Source organism: Cynocephalus volans, chromosome 3 (genome assembly GCF_027409185.1).
Source record: "Cynocephalus volans isolate mCynVol1 chromosome 3, mCynVol1.pri, whole genome shotgun sequence".
Classification (NCBI taxonomy): Eukaryota; Metazoa; Chordata; class Mammalia; order Dermoptera; family Cynocephalidae; genus Cynocephalus; species Cynocephalus volans.
In genome coordinates this window covers 11,536,964-11,552,056 of record NC_084462.1, presented here as the reverse complement: position 1 = coordinate 11,552,056, position 15,093 = coordinate 11,536,964, and the positions used below count along the sequence as shown (strand labels likewise).

Here is a 15,093-nt window from a genome sequence, read left to right as displayed (position 1 = left end):
ACATACATATCTTAGTTAAATCTGAAAAATATTTAGAAAATACTTTTTAATTATTTTTTAATCAAAATTGTATGTATTTAAGGTGTACAACATGACGTTTTGATATATCTATACACAGTGAAACGTACGTGTATGTGTGTATGTCTTTGTGCGTGTGGGTTGAGAGTACTGGAAATCTACTCTTAGAAATTTCCAACAGACAATATGGTACTTGTATTAACTACACTATTGACTACAGTCATCATGCTGCACATTAGGTCTCTAGAGTCGTTCATCCTACATAACTGCAACTTTGTGCCACTTGATATGGAAACGTTAGTGTCTGTCAAAGGATAAACTGATAAAGAAATGGTGGTGTGTATATCTGTATGTGTATATAATGGACTATTATTCACTCTTAAAAAACAAAGATCTTTTCCATTGTAACAACACAGATGAACCTGGAGGACTTTATGCTAGCTGAAATAAGTCAGGCTCAAAAAGAGAAATACTGCATGATCTCACTGACATGTGGAATCGAAAAATACATACAAGCAAGGAGTAGAATGGTGGTTACCGGGGTGGGGAAGTGAGAGAAATGGGGAAATGTTGGTCAAAGGGTACTTACCAGTATTTGAACAGTTCCTGCTTTTTTCCTAAAAAGAAAAAAATTTTTATAAAGAAAATGTCCCTTCTCATTTTTAGTGGGGCCAGCCCGTGGCTCACTTGGGAGAATGTGGTGCTGATAACAGCAAGGCCAAGGGTTCGGATCCCTGCATTGGGATGGCCAGTTCGCTCACTTGGAGAGTGTGGTGCTGACATCAAGTCAAGGATTAAGATCTCCTTACCCATCATCTTTAAAAAAAAAAAAAAAAAAAAAGCTTTTTAACGATCAAAAATGCCACAGTAGCTCTCAGATGTGTGTGTGCTGAATAAAGACTACTCTTTCTTCAGGAAAAAAAAAAAATGCAACAGTCTTCTGAAGTTACCAACACAGTCCATAGAGAATAAGTAAGAGCTACTTTTTAAGCATTAAAATTTAAATTAAACCAGAAACAAATTTAGACCTTGGTGGCTTATAACAATAAACCTTTATTATCATGCTCATAGGTCTATGGATTAGCTGGGAAGTTCTGTTCCATGATCCCCAGGCTTGGAGGGGCACTGCGCATGTTCTCATCATGGCAAGCCCAGAAGCTTCCAGAAGGATGAGGGGAAACACACAATGCCTCTACAGGTCTAAGAGAGTATATGTCATGGTACAAGGGCAGACTTGGAGCTAGATAAAATAATGTGGCATCCCACAATGAATGAGTGGCATATTCATTTTGGTGAAATACATTTTCCTTCCAGTTCTATGCTCACACGTATCTTGCTTTCCCAATTATCTAAAAATGATCTTGTGCTCATTTTTCTAATGGCCAAGGAAATAATTTAGGAAGGCTAACAGAATTGCTTCATAGAAAGCACTTTAAAATAATGGTTGACTAACAGTAAATCCCATGTACATGCTGTTTATTATAATTATTTACCTACGTCCATGGAGTTATTTTCCTTGCTTTGGACTGAAACGGCATCAACTACTTGAGATTTAAAAAAAAAAATCCCCAAGTGTGGAAAGTGTGGATTGCAAACGCCCTTTCTGAGCTGTGTGGCCTGAGGTAAGTGACTAAGACTCTCTGAACCTCATATGCCTTCTAGGCCTGTGGACTCTGCCCTCTACCTTGAGAAAGAAACGTACCCCAATATTAATGGCCACACCGTCCACACCACGCGCAGGCGGTGGTGAGCTGACCTCCAGCCGACAAGCTCCAATTGACCGCCATGGAGACTGTGACCCTTGGACCTCTCGCTTGCGACGCAAGGTGTTTCGGGAGTTGTAGTTTTGATGACCCAGGGGACCCGGAAGCCTGTAGTCGCAGTATAGTCTGGCTCGCAAGGCCTTCCGGGTGTTGTAGTTCCTCAGAGCAGCGAGCGGCCCACGTCTTCCAACGCGCAGGCGCAGTCCGCGCCGGCCTGGGCGCTTGAGGCGGTCTGCGTCAGCGCAGGTTTGACCCCTCACGCCACTGAGGGCGGAGGGGTATTGGGGATCGCCGCGGCCAGAGGAGGTCCGAAGACCATGGTGAAGCTGACCCGATTCCACCAGATTCGGCGGGAACTGCCCAGGACGTTCAGAGGTGGCCCAGGGAAGCGGGGACGCTGATGTGTGGTATGCGCACGCGCGAGTGTGCGCGTGTCTCTGTGTGTACGTTTGTGGCTCAGCGGTGCCTGTCCGTGCAAGTGTGGGACTATGCATGTGAGTTTATCTTGGGTGTCCCTGTGTTTGCACCTGGTCACTCCAGTGGGGTGGCGTGTGCCCATGCAGGTAAAGCAGCGTGTGTAACTGAGCCCGTGTCTGCATGCCTTTGAGGATCTCTGCATATTACACCATGTCACACTGTTGAGAACATAAATAATTTAATCAGGCCCCCTCCCTCAGGCGCGGTAGGGGGTGGTGCGGCGCATTCTTTCTAAATAAGTTCTCTGTGGGTGGAGTTAGTGCGCCTGCGCGGCGCCGGCTTGGCAGGCGTTGGCTGCCTCAGGCGTCAGCCCTCCTGGCCCTGCTCGCCAACCTATGGCTTCCAAGGACCTGTCTGCTGGTTACCTAGCTCATAGACCTGCGTGTGAGGGGTCTTGGGACCCAGCCTGGCGTGTGAAGGGTTTGTGACCCAGTCCGTGAATGGGCTCAAGGGGTCTGTGAGCACCAGACCCACCAGCCCTAGCTCGACAGTTGGCGTCGATGGCAGGATTACAGGCAGGTAAAAGAGCTCAACACACGTAGTCACACACATGTGACTGACTTTAAGCACGTATGAAACTCCTTCTCCTGGGTGTTAGGTGTTTGGCCCCACGTATGCGTGTCTGGGTGTGTGGGGGGAAGACGGGATAATTTAGTCAGGCCCCCTCGCCTGAGGTCGGGTTGAGGGTGGTGCAGCCCAGTTCTTGTAAACAAGCTGTGTGTGGGTGGAGTTAGTGCGCATGTGCACCCATGTATCTTTTTGGTTTTTTGCTGTTGTGTGTTCAGTTAGTGAGGCAGAAGTTGGTCGGCAGAGCTCGCGTCTAAAAATAGAGCATGTTTATTCTGCTGGCAGCTGCTCGGTTTTCCAGTGGACTTTGCCAGTAGCGGTGGAGTTTTTGAGTTTCTGTTTGCACTGCCTAGCTCATAGTGTTGTGTGTGCTGAATAAAGACTATTCCTACCTCAACCAAGGCTCCAAGGACATCTTTGCTGGTTACCTAACTCATAGACCTGCGTGTGAAGGGTTTGTGAACGGGCTCGAGGGGTCTGTGAGCTCCAGACCCAGCCATAGCTCTACACTGTGCAAATGGGTAGGATGGCTCGGCGTGTGTGCCTGGCAGCACAAAGCCGGGTGGCCTGGGTGTGCTTGTGTCATTCTGTGTGTGCCTGAGTGTGACTCACGTGTAGAGGTCTTGTGGGTGTGTCACGGGATGTTTGTGAGAGGTGTCGTGCAGGCACTGGGATTGCTGTGTGTGCATCTGTGCATGGGGAAGATCTGCACGCGTGGACTTTGGTGGGGCAAGGGGGATGCTCACGCATGCACTCTAGATAGCCTGTGGATGGGGACCAGGGAAACCAGTGCTGATAAGAGATTTGTAACCTTTAGCTCCACAGCTCCGCCGCCCCACCGCCAAAAGAGGAGAGAGGCTGGAGGTTGAATTCCTCACCAGTAGCCAATGCTGTAATCAGTGAAACCTATGTAATGGAACCTTCATCAAAACCCTAAACTATGGGGTTTGGACAGCTTCCAGGTTGGTGAACACGGAGTGGCACACCCAGAGAGGGCATGGAGCTCAGTGCCTTCCCGCACACCTTGCCCTATGCGTCTCCTGGATTTGGCGGTTCCTGAGTTGTACTTTCTATAATAAGTAATAGTAAGGAAAGTGTTTCTCTTAGTTCTGTGAGTTATTCCAGCCCAAGGAGGGAGTCCCGGAGGAACTTCCCCCACACCAAACACACACACACACACACACACACACACACACACACACACACACTCTCTCTCTCTCTCTCTCTCTCTCTCTCTCTCTCTATGGCCAGCTGGAGAGAATTGGAAAATTTGTTGTTGGTGTGTTTTCTTTTGCTGCCCCTGAGCATGTCTTTGTCCCTTCTGGGGCTCTTATGTGTGCATGGCCACTGCAGGTTTAACCCGCCTGAGTCCATGTTCCCACACTCACACGAGGGAGGGAAATTCCTGCATTTTCATGCCACCCACCTGCCTCTGCCCCAGCGTCTTCCTTCACAAGTCCCCGTTGCTTTCCCTCACAGATGCTAACTAGAGGCACTGAAGCGCAGCTGCCAGAGCAGGGGCCACAATCTGAGTGACAGGGATGGGTCATGATGCTCTCCAGACAATGAGATGGGTACCACTGACTGCTCTGGGGACCTCAGTGGGCCAACATGGGCCTGGAGGCTGCCTGTGGAGGTGGCACCCAAGGCCCAGTCCCCACTGCTGCCACAAGGCCCTGCGACGGTCTGACCCTCACTCCCCCCACTGAATCTCATCTCCCCTTCTTTCGGCACAGTCACCCTGCTCCACTCCCACCCTCACCCCAGCCCCTTTATCTTTAATCTACCGCCCCTGTCACAGTCCTGCCTCATGACCACTGCACTTGCTAATAAAGGAGCTACTACATGGAGGGAGCTAACAGGGTGCTGGGCACACAGTTCTGTGTTCACGGAGTGCTGGTTGTTTTTGCTACTACCATAATATTCTCTATTAGCTTTAGAATGGCCGAATCAGTGTCTCCAACATTTCTGTGCCCACATATCTCCTGGGACTCTTGTTACCAGAAGCAGGTTTCAAGTTGCCCATCTTGAGGAGGGGACTGTGCTCTATGTTTGTCACATGCTCCCGGGCGATGGTGATAACTTTGGTCCTGAGCCAAAGCGGGGCAGCACTGAATTCAGAGTGGAAATTATGGACAACGTGTTCATGTCTTCAAGACTCACCCCTGTGATGTTGTGATATAATGATATATATATACATGGTCTCTGCACCCAGTGTCTGACACAGAGCTCCTAAAATCTTGCAGATAGGGGTGTAAAGAACGTCTTTTGTTCTAATGTTTGGGCTTTGACTCCAATTCCTACCACAGAGCTCTTAATCCTTTGGAATGTCCTGCACGACAGCAGTGTCTTCTGGTCTTTTGTTCCAATAAAATGAGGTGATTCTTGCTGGGCTCCTGGGTGGCCTTAGGATGGGTGCTGGTTGCCAGGGTTACCAACCAAGTGATGAGGGGATTAGAACCTTCAGCCCCACCCCAACGTCTCCCATCTGCCCCAGCCCCAATCTCTGGGGAGGGGGAAGGGCTGAGGAGCTGGAGGTTGAGTTGATCACCAGTGGCCAATGATGTAATCAACCCTGTCTATGTAATGAAGCCTCCATAAAAACCCAACGGTACTGGGCTTGGAGAGCTTCTGGATAGCTAAACAGGTGGAGGTTCCTGGGGGTGGCGCGCCACGGAGGGTACGGAAGCTCTGTGCCCCCACACCTCACCCTATGCGTCTCTTCATCTGAATCCATTGTAATGTCCTTCATAATAAACCACTAAACGTGTTTCCCTGAGCTCTGTGAGCTGCTCTAGCAAATTAATCGTACCTGAGAAGGGGTCGTGGGACCCCATCTGGCCTGTCGGTCAGAAGTACAGGTCACAACCTAGTACTTGAGATTGGCATGTCAAGTTGGGGACAGTCTTGTGGGGCTGAGCCCTTAGCCTGTGGGATCTGCAGTGGCTCCAGGTAGATAGTGTCAGAATTGAGTTGAACTGTAGGACACCCAGCTGGTGTCTGCTGGAGAAGTGCGTTTTGGTGACCACAGTGAAGTATTCTGTATTGAGAGGTGAGTGTTATGTGGAGAGTGTGAGAAGAGAAAAAACACTGGTATTTTTCTTGTATCTCCTCAACAGCTGCAGGACTCACTACACCCCGTGTGCTTATCTAGAAGCTGGAGAGGTCGGTTTACAGCCTGGACGCATGACCCGCCCAACTGTGGGTCTTCTCCGGAGTTTCCTGTCCTTGGTGTGTGTTCTATGTTCCATACACATCCGTGTCTCCCTGTCTCTGGCTTGTCCTTGCTGGGGTTGGGGGCGGGGAGTTCCAGGGAGGTGCGAGGAGCCTGCTTTGGGAGACTGCAGTGCAGGGCACAGGCGTTGATTGGGGGTCTGTAGGCAGTAGGATGTTATTAGACCCCGGGTGGCAAACATTGGGCCCTCCAGATCCAGATTGATGCAATTTTTCAGGGAAGTGTGTGGGTGAGAGGGTGGTGTTTGGTGGGGTAGCTCTTTACTCCTAGGGGGAGCCAGAGAGGGCCCCACTTAGCCTACCCACCCCAGAGTACTTAGCCCAACCCTCAGCACAGTCTTCTGTACCCACAGCAGCCTGCTGGCCAGTTCAGGGAACACCTGTGTGCTGGGGAGCCCAGCCTCCCACAGTTGCTCTCGGAGGAGGAGGGGAGACCGGAGACTCAGAGCAGGTAGCCACTGACTTGCAGCCACATGGCACAAAAAGAACCCCACTGAGGTGTGAACCCACATCTCTGGAGCCAGCTTCAGCACCTATGAAATCTCAGGCAACTGCCTTCCTCCCTTTCTTGGAGACAGGAAGTCATTTGTCCGTCTGTCTTCCCGTTTTGTTACAACTGAAGTATTGGAAGTTGGTGCTGAGTTGCTGTTCAGCGTTGCGTGTCCAACGCAAACTGAAGAGTGAGTGTAAATCCTTCAGCCTCCACAGCCCCGTTGGAGGTAATTACATGTATAACTTCCTTTAAGGCTTTAAGAAAAGACACAATGATTACCTGGACTCATGTAAAAACAGATCCCCATTCTCCACTGAGAACATGCAAAACACAGACTGGGTGACCTGCAGTGGCCTGGGGTCAGATCACCATCTCCAGGAAGGACCCTGAGTCCAGGGGCCAGAATGAACCCCTGATCCTGGGAGACCCCAGGGAGCCAGCTTCACCTGAGCCCTATATAAATAGGGGGTGCGGTGAGATGAATAGTGTCTGCCCAAAATGTGTGCTCACCTGTGTCTTTGCCCACGCTGCTATAACAAAATACACAAACTGGGTGGCCCAAACAACAGGAATTTACTTTTTACTGTTCTAGAGGCTGGAAGTCCAAGGTCAAGGCACCAGCAGATTTGGTTCCTGGTGAGGATCTGCTTCCTAGTTCATAGATGCTGCCGTCTTGCTGTGTCCTCACATGGCAGAAACAAGCTCTCTGGTGTCTTTCCTTGTAAGGGCACAAATCCCATTAATGAGGGTGACCTCATGACCTAATGACCTCCCAAAGGCCCCACTTCCAAACACCATCACATTGGGGATTAGAGTTTCAACATGAATTTGGGGGCAGGGAGGGAAGCACATGTTCATGCTATGGCAACCTGGGCACCTTGGAATGTGACCTTATTTGGAATTAGAGTTTTTGCAAATGAATTAGTTAAGATGAGAAACAGTGGGCCCTGAACCCAGTGACTAGTGTCCTTGTAAGAAGAGAAGAAGACACACACAGACACAAAGGAACCCCATAACAGTATTGGTTCAATTGTGTCCCCCAAAAAAGATATATTGAAGTCCTAACCCCGGGTACCTGTGACTGTGACCTTATTAGGAAACAGGTTCTTGCCAACCCGTGGTGTCCCCTTGGCTTGTGGCTGCATCAGTACAGTCTCTCCCTGCCTCTTCACAGGAGTCTGCAGGGCCAGGGGCTTGGAGACGTTGATGGCCAAGTTATTCCAGCCATTCTCACTGCCTAGCTCACTGAGCCATGTGAGCCAGACCAAGGGTTCTGAAGATATATGGGGGTGTCCGCCAGGCCTGGGGTGATGGGAGCAGGGGGAGGGTTTAAGAGCAGGGTCTAGTCTAGGCAAAGGGAACAGTCTGTACAAAGGCCTGGAGGTGAGAGAGGAAGGGAGAATGGGAGGGAGGAAGGGGAGACCAGCAGGGCTTCTCAGCTGCTGTAAGGACTTTGGCTTTCCCTCCAAATGAGCTGGGGCTGTGAGAGGCATTTCAGTAGAGGAGGGACACAGTCCGCCTTAAATTTCCCTAGGATCCCTCTAGGGAATTAGGCGTGTCCTGTGTGACTCTACTGGTGGCGTGCTCCTGGGAGGTGAACGTGGTTTCCTCCTGACTTTGTCCCCATGTGTCTTTTCTGTTTGCTCATGATGCTTTGTGTTTCTTTCATGTAATATATGTCATAGCCATCAGTACAGCTATAGGCTGAGTCCTATGAGTCCTCCTTGCAAGTCATTCAATGTAGAGGTGGTCTTGGGGATCCTGGACACAGGTACAGATCCCATTGTTGAAATATCTCATTCAGAAAAAGCACAGTTTAGCAAATAACCAATTGTTTGCCAGGTAAGGTGGGAAATGTTGATTTTTTAAAAGACAATGTGGATGAAACTTACAAAATTATAAAGCTTTGGGTAGAAAAAACTAACCCTCGGGATTTTTCCTGTGTGTTCTGGGGCACTGAGTTTTTAGTTTGTGATGAAATGTTTTGGGACATATAAAAAATATTATAGAAAAATACACCAGTACCCACATACCCAACTCCAGCTTAAAATGAAAACATTTTCCTATCACCAGAGCCTCCTGGGCACCCCTCCGAAATTCCATTCTCCTTGACCCCCCTCCCACCTCCAAGAGGAAATGACTCTGAATTCAGTGCTTTATCATTCCCACACTTATCTTTATGAACCTTGCCACAAATGTCTGTAATCCCTAAAGAACAAATGGTTTAATTTTGCCTGTTTTAAACCTAAATAACATCATACCTGAGAGATTTCTTTTGCATCTCACCTTTCTCGTCCATACTGTGTATTTGGGCTCTGAGCTGATGCAGTAGCAGACGGTTGGTCATTGGTGTTTACTGCTGTGAGATATTTCCTTGTATGACTATGCCCCCGTTTATTTATCCTTTCCCTTGTTGACAGACAGCAGGATTGATTCTAGTATGTATGAGCAGTCCTGGACAGGCCTCCTGGGACTCACGTGTGCACATTTCTCTGGCTTGCATTGAAGAGGTTGTGATTACTGGGCGATCGGGGATGTGTGTCTTCAGCTTTCCTAGGAAATGTCAAACAGTCTTCGAAGCTGGTTTTCCTAATGTGCACTCCCTCCACCAGTATATTTTGCAAGGAATTTGGAGGCTGCTTTTTCCTCTGTGCACGAAGTGAACTGATTGTTTTCTCCAACTATCTTTCCTGATATCTTAGTCAGCTCCATCTGCTATAACAAAATACAACAGACTGGGATACTTAAACAGTGGACATATTTATGCCTATTTTCTCGTGGTTCTAGAGGCTAGAAGTCTGAGATCAGGATGCCAGCAAGTTTGGGTTCTGGCGAGGGCTCTCATCTGGTTGCAGACAGCTGCCTTCTTATTGTGTTCTCACTTGGCAGACAGAGTGAGGTCTGCTAGTTTCTTCCTCTTCTTATAAAGACATTAATCCCATTGTGTGGGGCCCCCACTTTCATAACCTTATCTAAATCTAGTCACCTTCCAAAGGCCCTACCTCCATGTAGCATCACCTTGGGGGTTAGGACTTCAAAGTATGAATTTGGGGGGAGTGGGGGAAACATGGTTTAGTCCATTGCACCAGATTAGAAGTCTCTATTTAAGAGCTGATTTATTCGTGGTTTTTTGCAAGGATGTCTTTAAATTGTTTTCAGTTCCATTAAATCAGTGACTCCCACCCAGAGGCAATTTTGTCCCCAGGGAACACTTGGCAATGTCTGGAGACAGTTTTGATTGTCACACTGGGGAGGGTGGCAGGGTGCTCTTGGCATCCAGTGTGTGAAGACCAGGGATGCTGCTCGACATCCCAGAAAACGCAGGATGGGCCCTATGACAGTTATCTCACCCCAAATGTCAGTAGTCCTTCTCAGACCAGCTGTTAACCCTTTTTCCAGCTCAGGGCAAATGACAAACCTGTTTGGTTTTTTTTTTTTTTTTTTTTCCTTTGTTTTAGATCCAGAGAGATGTGAGATCAAGGCAACAGCTCAGAAAGCAAGGATGGAGGGATTTTTGAGCATCTCCCTCTAGGGCTCTGAGTTGGGAGAAACCTGGAAACACCACGGTGGGTTCGAGGACCCACAGGAAAACCAGGATAGCTGTCTAAAGCCAGAAGCGATGGCCCACAAGGGAGACCCTGCAGAGGACTGCGTCCAGGAACTCAGTGAACTCAGCCAAACCCCAAGAACCACATTGAATCCTGCTGCTACCCAAGCAGTCTTCCCTGGGGACAGCAGGCCGCAGAGGAGCTGCACACCAGGGAAGAGCCCCAAGCAGAAGCATGCGGAGGCCGGCGAGGGGGAGAAAGCTGGCAGCCACAAGAAGAAGTGGAAATGCAAGGACTGTGGGAAGGCCTTCAGCTACTGCTCCTCAATCATCTTGCACCAAAGAATCCACACCGGGGAGAAGCCGTTTGCGTGCGCCGAGTGCGGTATGGCCTTCAGACAGAGTGTACACCTGACCCTGCACCAGCGCACGCACACAGGCGAGCGGCCCTACAAGTGCAGTGAGTGCAGCAAGGCCTTCAGCAACCGCTCCCACCTGATCCGTCACCACATCACTCATACTGGGGAGAAGCCCTACAAGTGCAGTGCCTGTGGCAAGGCCTTCAGCCGGGGCTCGTCCCTCACGCGGCATCAGCGCACGCACACGGGCGAGCGGCCCTACACCTGCCATGAGTGCGGCGAGGCCTTCAGCAACCGCTCCCACCTGCTCCAGCACCACATCATTCATACTGGGGAAAAGCCCTACAAGTGCAGTGCCTGTGGCAAGGCCTTTAGCCGAGGCTCATCTCTCACACGACATCAGCGCACACACACGGGCGAGCGGCCCTACGTGTGCCAGGACTGTGGCAAGCGCTTTAGCAACCGCTCACACCTCATCCAGCACCACATCATACATACCGGGGAGAGTCCCTACAAGTGCCTGCAGTGTGGGGCCACCTTCAGTTACGTGTCGTCCCTCATTGATCACCAGAAGATCCACACCACAGAGCGGCCCTACAAGTGCAGCGAGTGCGGCAAGGCCTTCATTCAGAGCTCATCACTCACGCTGCATCAGCGCACACACACAGGTGAGCGGCCCTACATCTGCCATGAGTGTGGCAAGGCCTTCAGCAACCGCTCCTACCTGATCTGGCACCACATCATTCATACCGGGGAGAAGCCCTACGATTGCAGTAGCTGCGGCAAGGCCTTCAGCCGGGCCTCAACCCTCGCGCAGCATCAGCGCACGCACAGAGGCAATCAGCCCTACACCTGCCAAGGTGAGCGGCCCTACACCTGCCAGGAGTGCGGCAAGGCCTTCATCTGGGGCTCATCCCTCATGCGGCATCAGCGAACGCACACAGGCGAGCGGCCCTACAAGTGCAGCGAGTGCGGCAAGGCCTTCATCGAGGGCTCGTCCCTCACGCGGCATCAGCGCACGCACACAGGTGAGCGGCCCTACACCTGCCAGGAGTGTGGCCATGCCTTCAGCAGCCGCTCCCTCCTGAACCAGCACCACATCATTCATACTGGGGAGAAGCCCTACAAGTGCAGTGCCTGCGGCAAGGCCTTCAGCTGGGGCTGGTCCCTCACACTGCATCAGCGCACGCACACAGGTGAGCGGCCCTACACCTGCCACGAGTGTGGCAAGGCCTTCAGCAGCCGCTCCCACTTGAACCAGCACCACATCATTCATACCCGGGAGAAGCCCTACGAGTGCAGTGCCTGCGGCAAGGCCTTCAGCTATTCCTCGACCCTCATCCGACACCAGAGGACACACGCAGACAAGAAGCACTACTCATGTGGCCCCGGTGGGGACACCTTTGCTCAGCTCCCACACCTGACTCAACACCTGGGCTCTTACAGGGAGGAGAAGCCTGGTCACAGTGGTGACCTTGCAGAAACCTGTGTGGACCAGCAGAAGAGCTGAGGTGTAACGGGCCTGTTATATACCAGGCACTCCACTAGGCATTTTTATGCCTCATTCCCAACCTCACGACACTATGGGGGAGATATAGCAGATGACTGTGTCATCCCTATGCTACTTGTGAGGAAACCAAGGCTCAGAGTAGCTCAGTAACTTACCTGAGGTCACACAGCAAGGAAGACACAAGGCTGGGGCTGGACCCAACACCTGCCAGACTCCCCTCCACTACCTCCCTGGAATTATAAATGTGGCATGGGTAAGTAGACCCACAAAAATACCTGTGGGTCTCTGGCTGGCCTTCTAATTATTAATTTTATGATTGAGTAGGTACTTGCTTAATAAATTTAATTGAATAGAAAGGAATAACAGGTTGCTGAAGTTGGCATATTTACTAAAGGAGCAGGGTCTGAAGAAGAAATCTGGATCTGCTAGGATACAAACAGTGCCTAGAGAAAATGAGCAGGAGAAATCTAGAGCAGGAAGAGTTGTTCTAGAAGAAGGAAATGCCTCTCCCCTGACACATCTGAAAAGAAGGAGTCTTAGAGTGGAGCCAGTCATTTTACAATATGAGGAAACACCACTGCCACCCCAGCTTTTTTTCCCAAAAATCTAAAAAATCCTGACTAATAGTTGCATTTGATAGCCCTTGCTGTGTCACAAATCATTCAGAACCCAGTTGTCCATTGAATATTTCTTATGCATCTACAGATCAGCTGGGTGGTTCTGTTGGTCTGAACCAGGCTTGATTGGTCTTGGCTGGACTCACTTATGCATCAGCAATCAGCTAAGATGGGAGCCGGATAGTCCGGTACGCTCTGCTGGGCCAATTCATCTTTCCTCCTGGTGACTCACATCTAACCTGGGTGTGTTCTCAGGGTGGTAGCAAGGGTCTGAGAGAGAGTGGACACACACAAGTATAGTTTCAAGCTTCTGATATAGTCAAGTTTGCATCTAGGCCCATTGACCAAAGCAAGCCTCATAGCCAAGCCCAGGAGCAGTGTAGGCAGAGCCTGTGCAGGAGTGTGGCCGGAGGGAAGAGTGACAGTGAGAATCATTAATGCAGCCCAACTACTATAATGGTGAAATAAAAGTTATAATCACATAACTTTCCAAAACTAGAATCTTGACAAAATTATGGGAATACATCCATGTGGTCCACAATTTATAAACAAACAAAAATCTTGTGTCCCCTTGCTACCAAGTTCCTTTCACTAGAAGCAATCACTTACTGTGTGTGTGTGTGTGTGTGTGTGTGTGTGTGTGTATATATATATATGAATATTTCTTTGTATGTACAATATGCTGGAAAGATATATAGCACACCTTTCTACACAAGTGGTATCGTATGGTACTCACATTTTTCTGTCTGGCTGTTTTTCGTTATTTTTTGTTCTGAGACATCTTGTGTTAGTAGACAAAGGGTTAGATGTTATTCCTTTATGAAGTATAGGCATAAGATTTCTTATGTAATAGAATAATTTATGATTGTTTTGGTCTTCCCCTGTGACTCAATTGGCTCCAGAAAAAAAAAATCCCTGAAAAATATATTTCAGTTAGAAGAATGCTTTTCTTACAAGGTTGACCAATAAATTGTCCTGTGTCATAGGACAACATAGGTCCCTTCTGCATAGAAAAAGAACCCACCACATTTTAAAATTTTGTAACAATATTTTTCAATTATACAGAAAAGTATAAAGATAATAAAAGCTCATATATATATGTATCCACCCAGACTGAATACTATTTTTTAAAAACCATAATTTTAATAAAAATACAATATTTAAAAAATTTCCTGTTTACCATATGTTATAATTTATTTACTTTAAAATAGGTCATGAAAATATCTATTTTCCTGAACTATTTAAAAGTAAATTACAGATGTAATCTCCCCTCACTGCTAAATACTTTAGCTTGCATCTCTAAGAAAAAAAAGGTATCTTCTATACAACCACCATACCATTACTAAACATAACGAAATTAGTAATTTCTTAATATCATCCAGTGTCCAATCTGTAGTCATATTTTCTATTTCACCTCTATTCTGACATTGCCTGCACAGGTCTTGGCACATAGTAGGTCCTCAGAAAATGTCAGGCTAATAATGAATAGGTAAAAAGACCCTGACCCGGCCCTGGTGCTCCTCAGGGCCAGGGACCACGGAGTTGGTTCTGTCCTGAGCTCTGGATATCACCCAGGCCTCAGAATACAGTAGGTCCCCAAGAATTATCGGTGACTGAATGAATAGTCGTATATCACCAGCACCAGCCCTGGAGTCATTCGGGGACAAGGACCACACAGTTCCTATGCCCCATACATTGCCCAGCCCAGGCCCGGTGCACAGTAGGTCCTCAGGAGATGCCAAGTAAATGAATGAATAGCTGAACATTCTCAGCACCAGCCCTGGAGCCCCGCAAGGTCAGGAATCACTCATTCTGGTTCCTTGCTGTGACCCAAACTCGTAGCCCTGGCCTCAGCACAAAGTAGGTCCTCAAGAAATGCTAAGTGACTGGATGAATAGTTGAACATCCCCGTCACCAGGCTTAGCACCACTCAGAGTGAGAGACCACGCACTTATGGTTCCTCCCTCTGATCCAAATTCATCCAGCCCAGGCCTCAGCACACAGAAGGTGCTCAGGAAATGCCAGGTGAACGAATGAGTGAAGTGCGACCCTAGTTTACAGTCATAGGGTAGAGTATAATCACCCAAAAGAGCAAGAGAAACAGGCTCTCAGCAGAAGGCGGCAGGTCAGACACTCCCCACCCCCACCCCAGAACTGGCGGGTCCTTAGGCAGGTCGACTGATCGCTTCCCCCAGGACTTCAAGAGAGTAGACCTAGTCAGAGTGTGTAGGCACAAGGTGGCTCGCGCCCCTCTCCAACTGTGCAGGCACTGGGCTGTATCCAAGGTGAGGTGTTTCCACTTTTAGATTATGACGTCACTGTTCAGGCACTGTCTTGGGTGTTGACTTACTGGCAGGCAGTGAGCTTCTGTCCCTGAGGTGGAGCAGGGATGGGCGCTAGGGGGTGTCCAGAATCTGCTCCGAATCACTCCTGCTGTAGAAAGAGGACGGCGCCCGGAAGGTTAGAGTCTGCCCTGAGTCTCTACAGCTGCAGAAGGAACTGAGCCTC

General features: G+C 49.1%; 1 protein-coding gene across 6 annotated transcripts; it reads left to right on the top strand.

Annotated features, from left to right (window-relative positions):
- The first annotated feature begins 1,987 nt into the window (after positions 1–1,987).
- LOC134371795 (zinc finger protein 835-like) lies at positions 1,988–13,756 on the top strand. Of its 6 annotated transcripts, none has more exons than XM_063088631.1 (4): positions 1,988–2,156; positions 3,643–3,787; positions 5,945–6,056; positions 10,011–13,756. In XM_063088631.1, exon 4 carries the CDS (start codon positions 10,172–10,174, stop codon positions 11,966–11,968), a length of 1,797 nt encoding a protein of 598 aa, XP_062944701.1. In that variant the 5' UTR covers positions 1,988–2,156; positions 3,643–3,787; positions 5,945–6,056; positions 10,011–10,171; the 3' UTR covers positions 11,969–13,756. The 6 variants fall into 6 exon arrangements, with proteins under 6 accessions (XP_062944701.1, XP_062944699.1, XP_062944700.1 ...); XM_063088629.1 differs by having other exon boundaries at positions 1,988–2,188; XM_063088632.1 differs by lacking the exon at positions 1,988–2,156 and adding an exon at positions 2,689–2,777.
- The last annotated feature ends 1,337 nt before the right edge of the window (positions 13,757–15,093 follow it).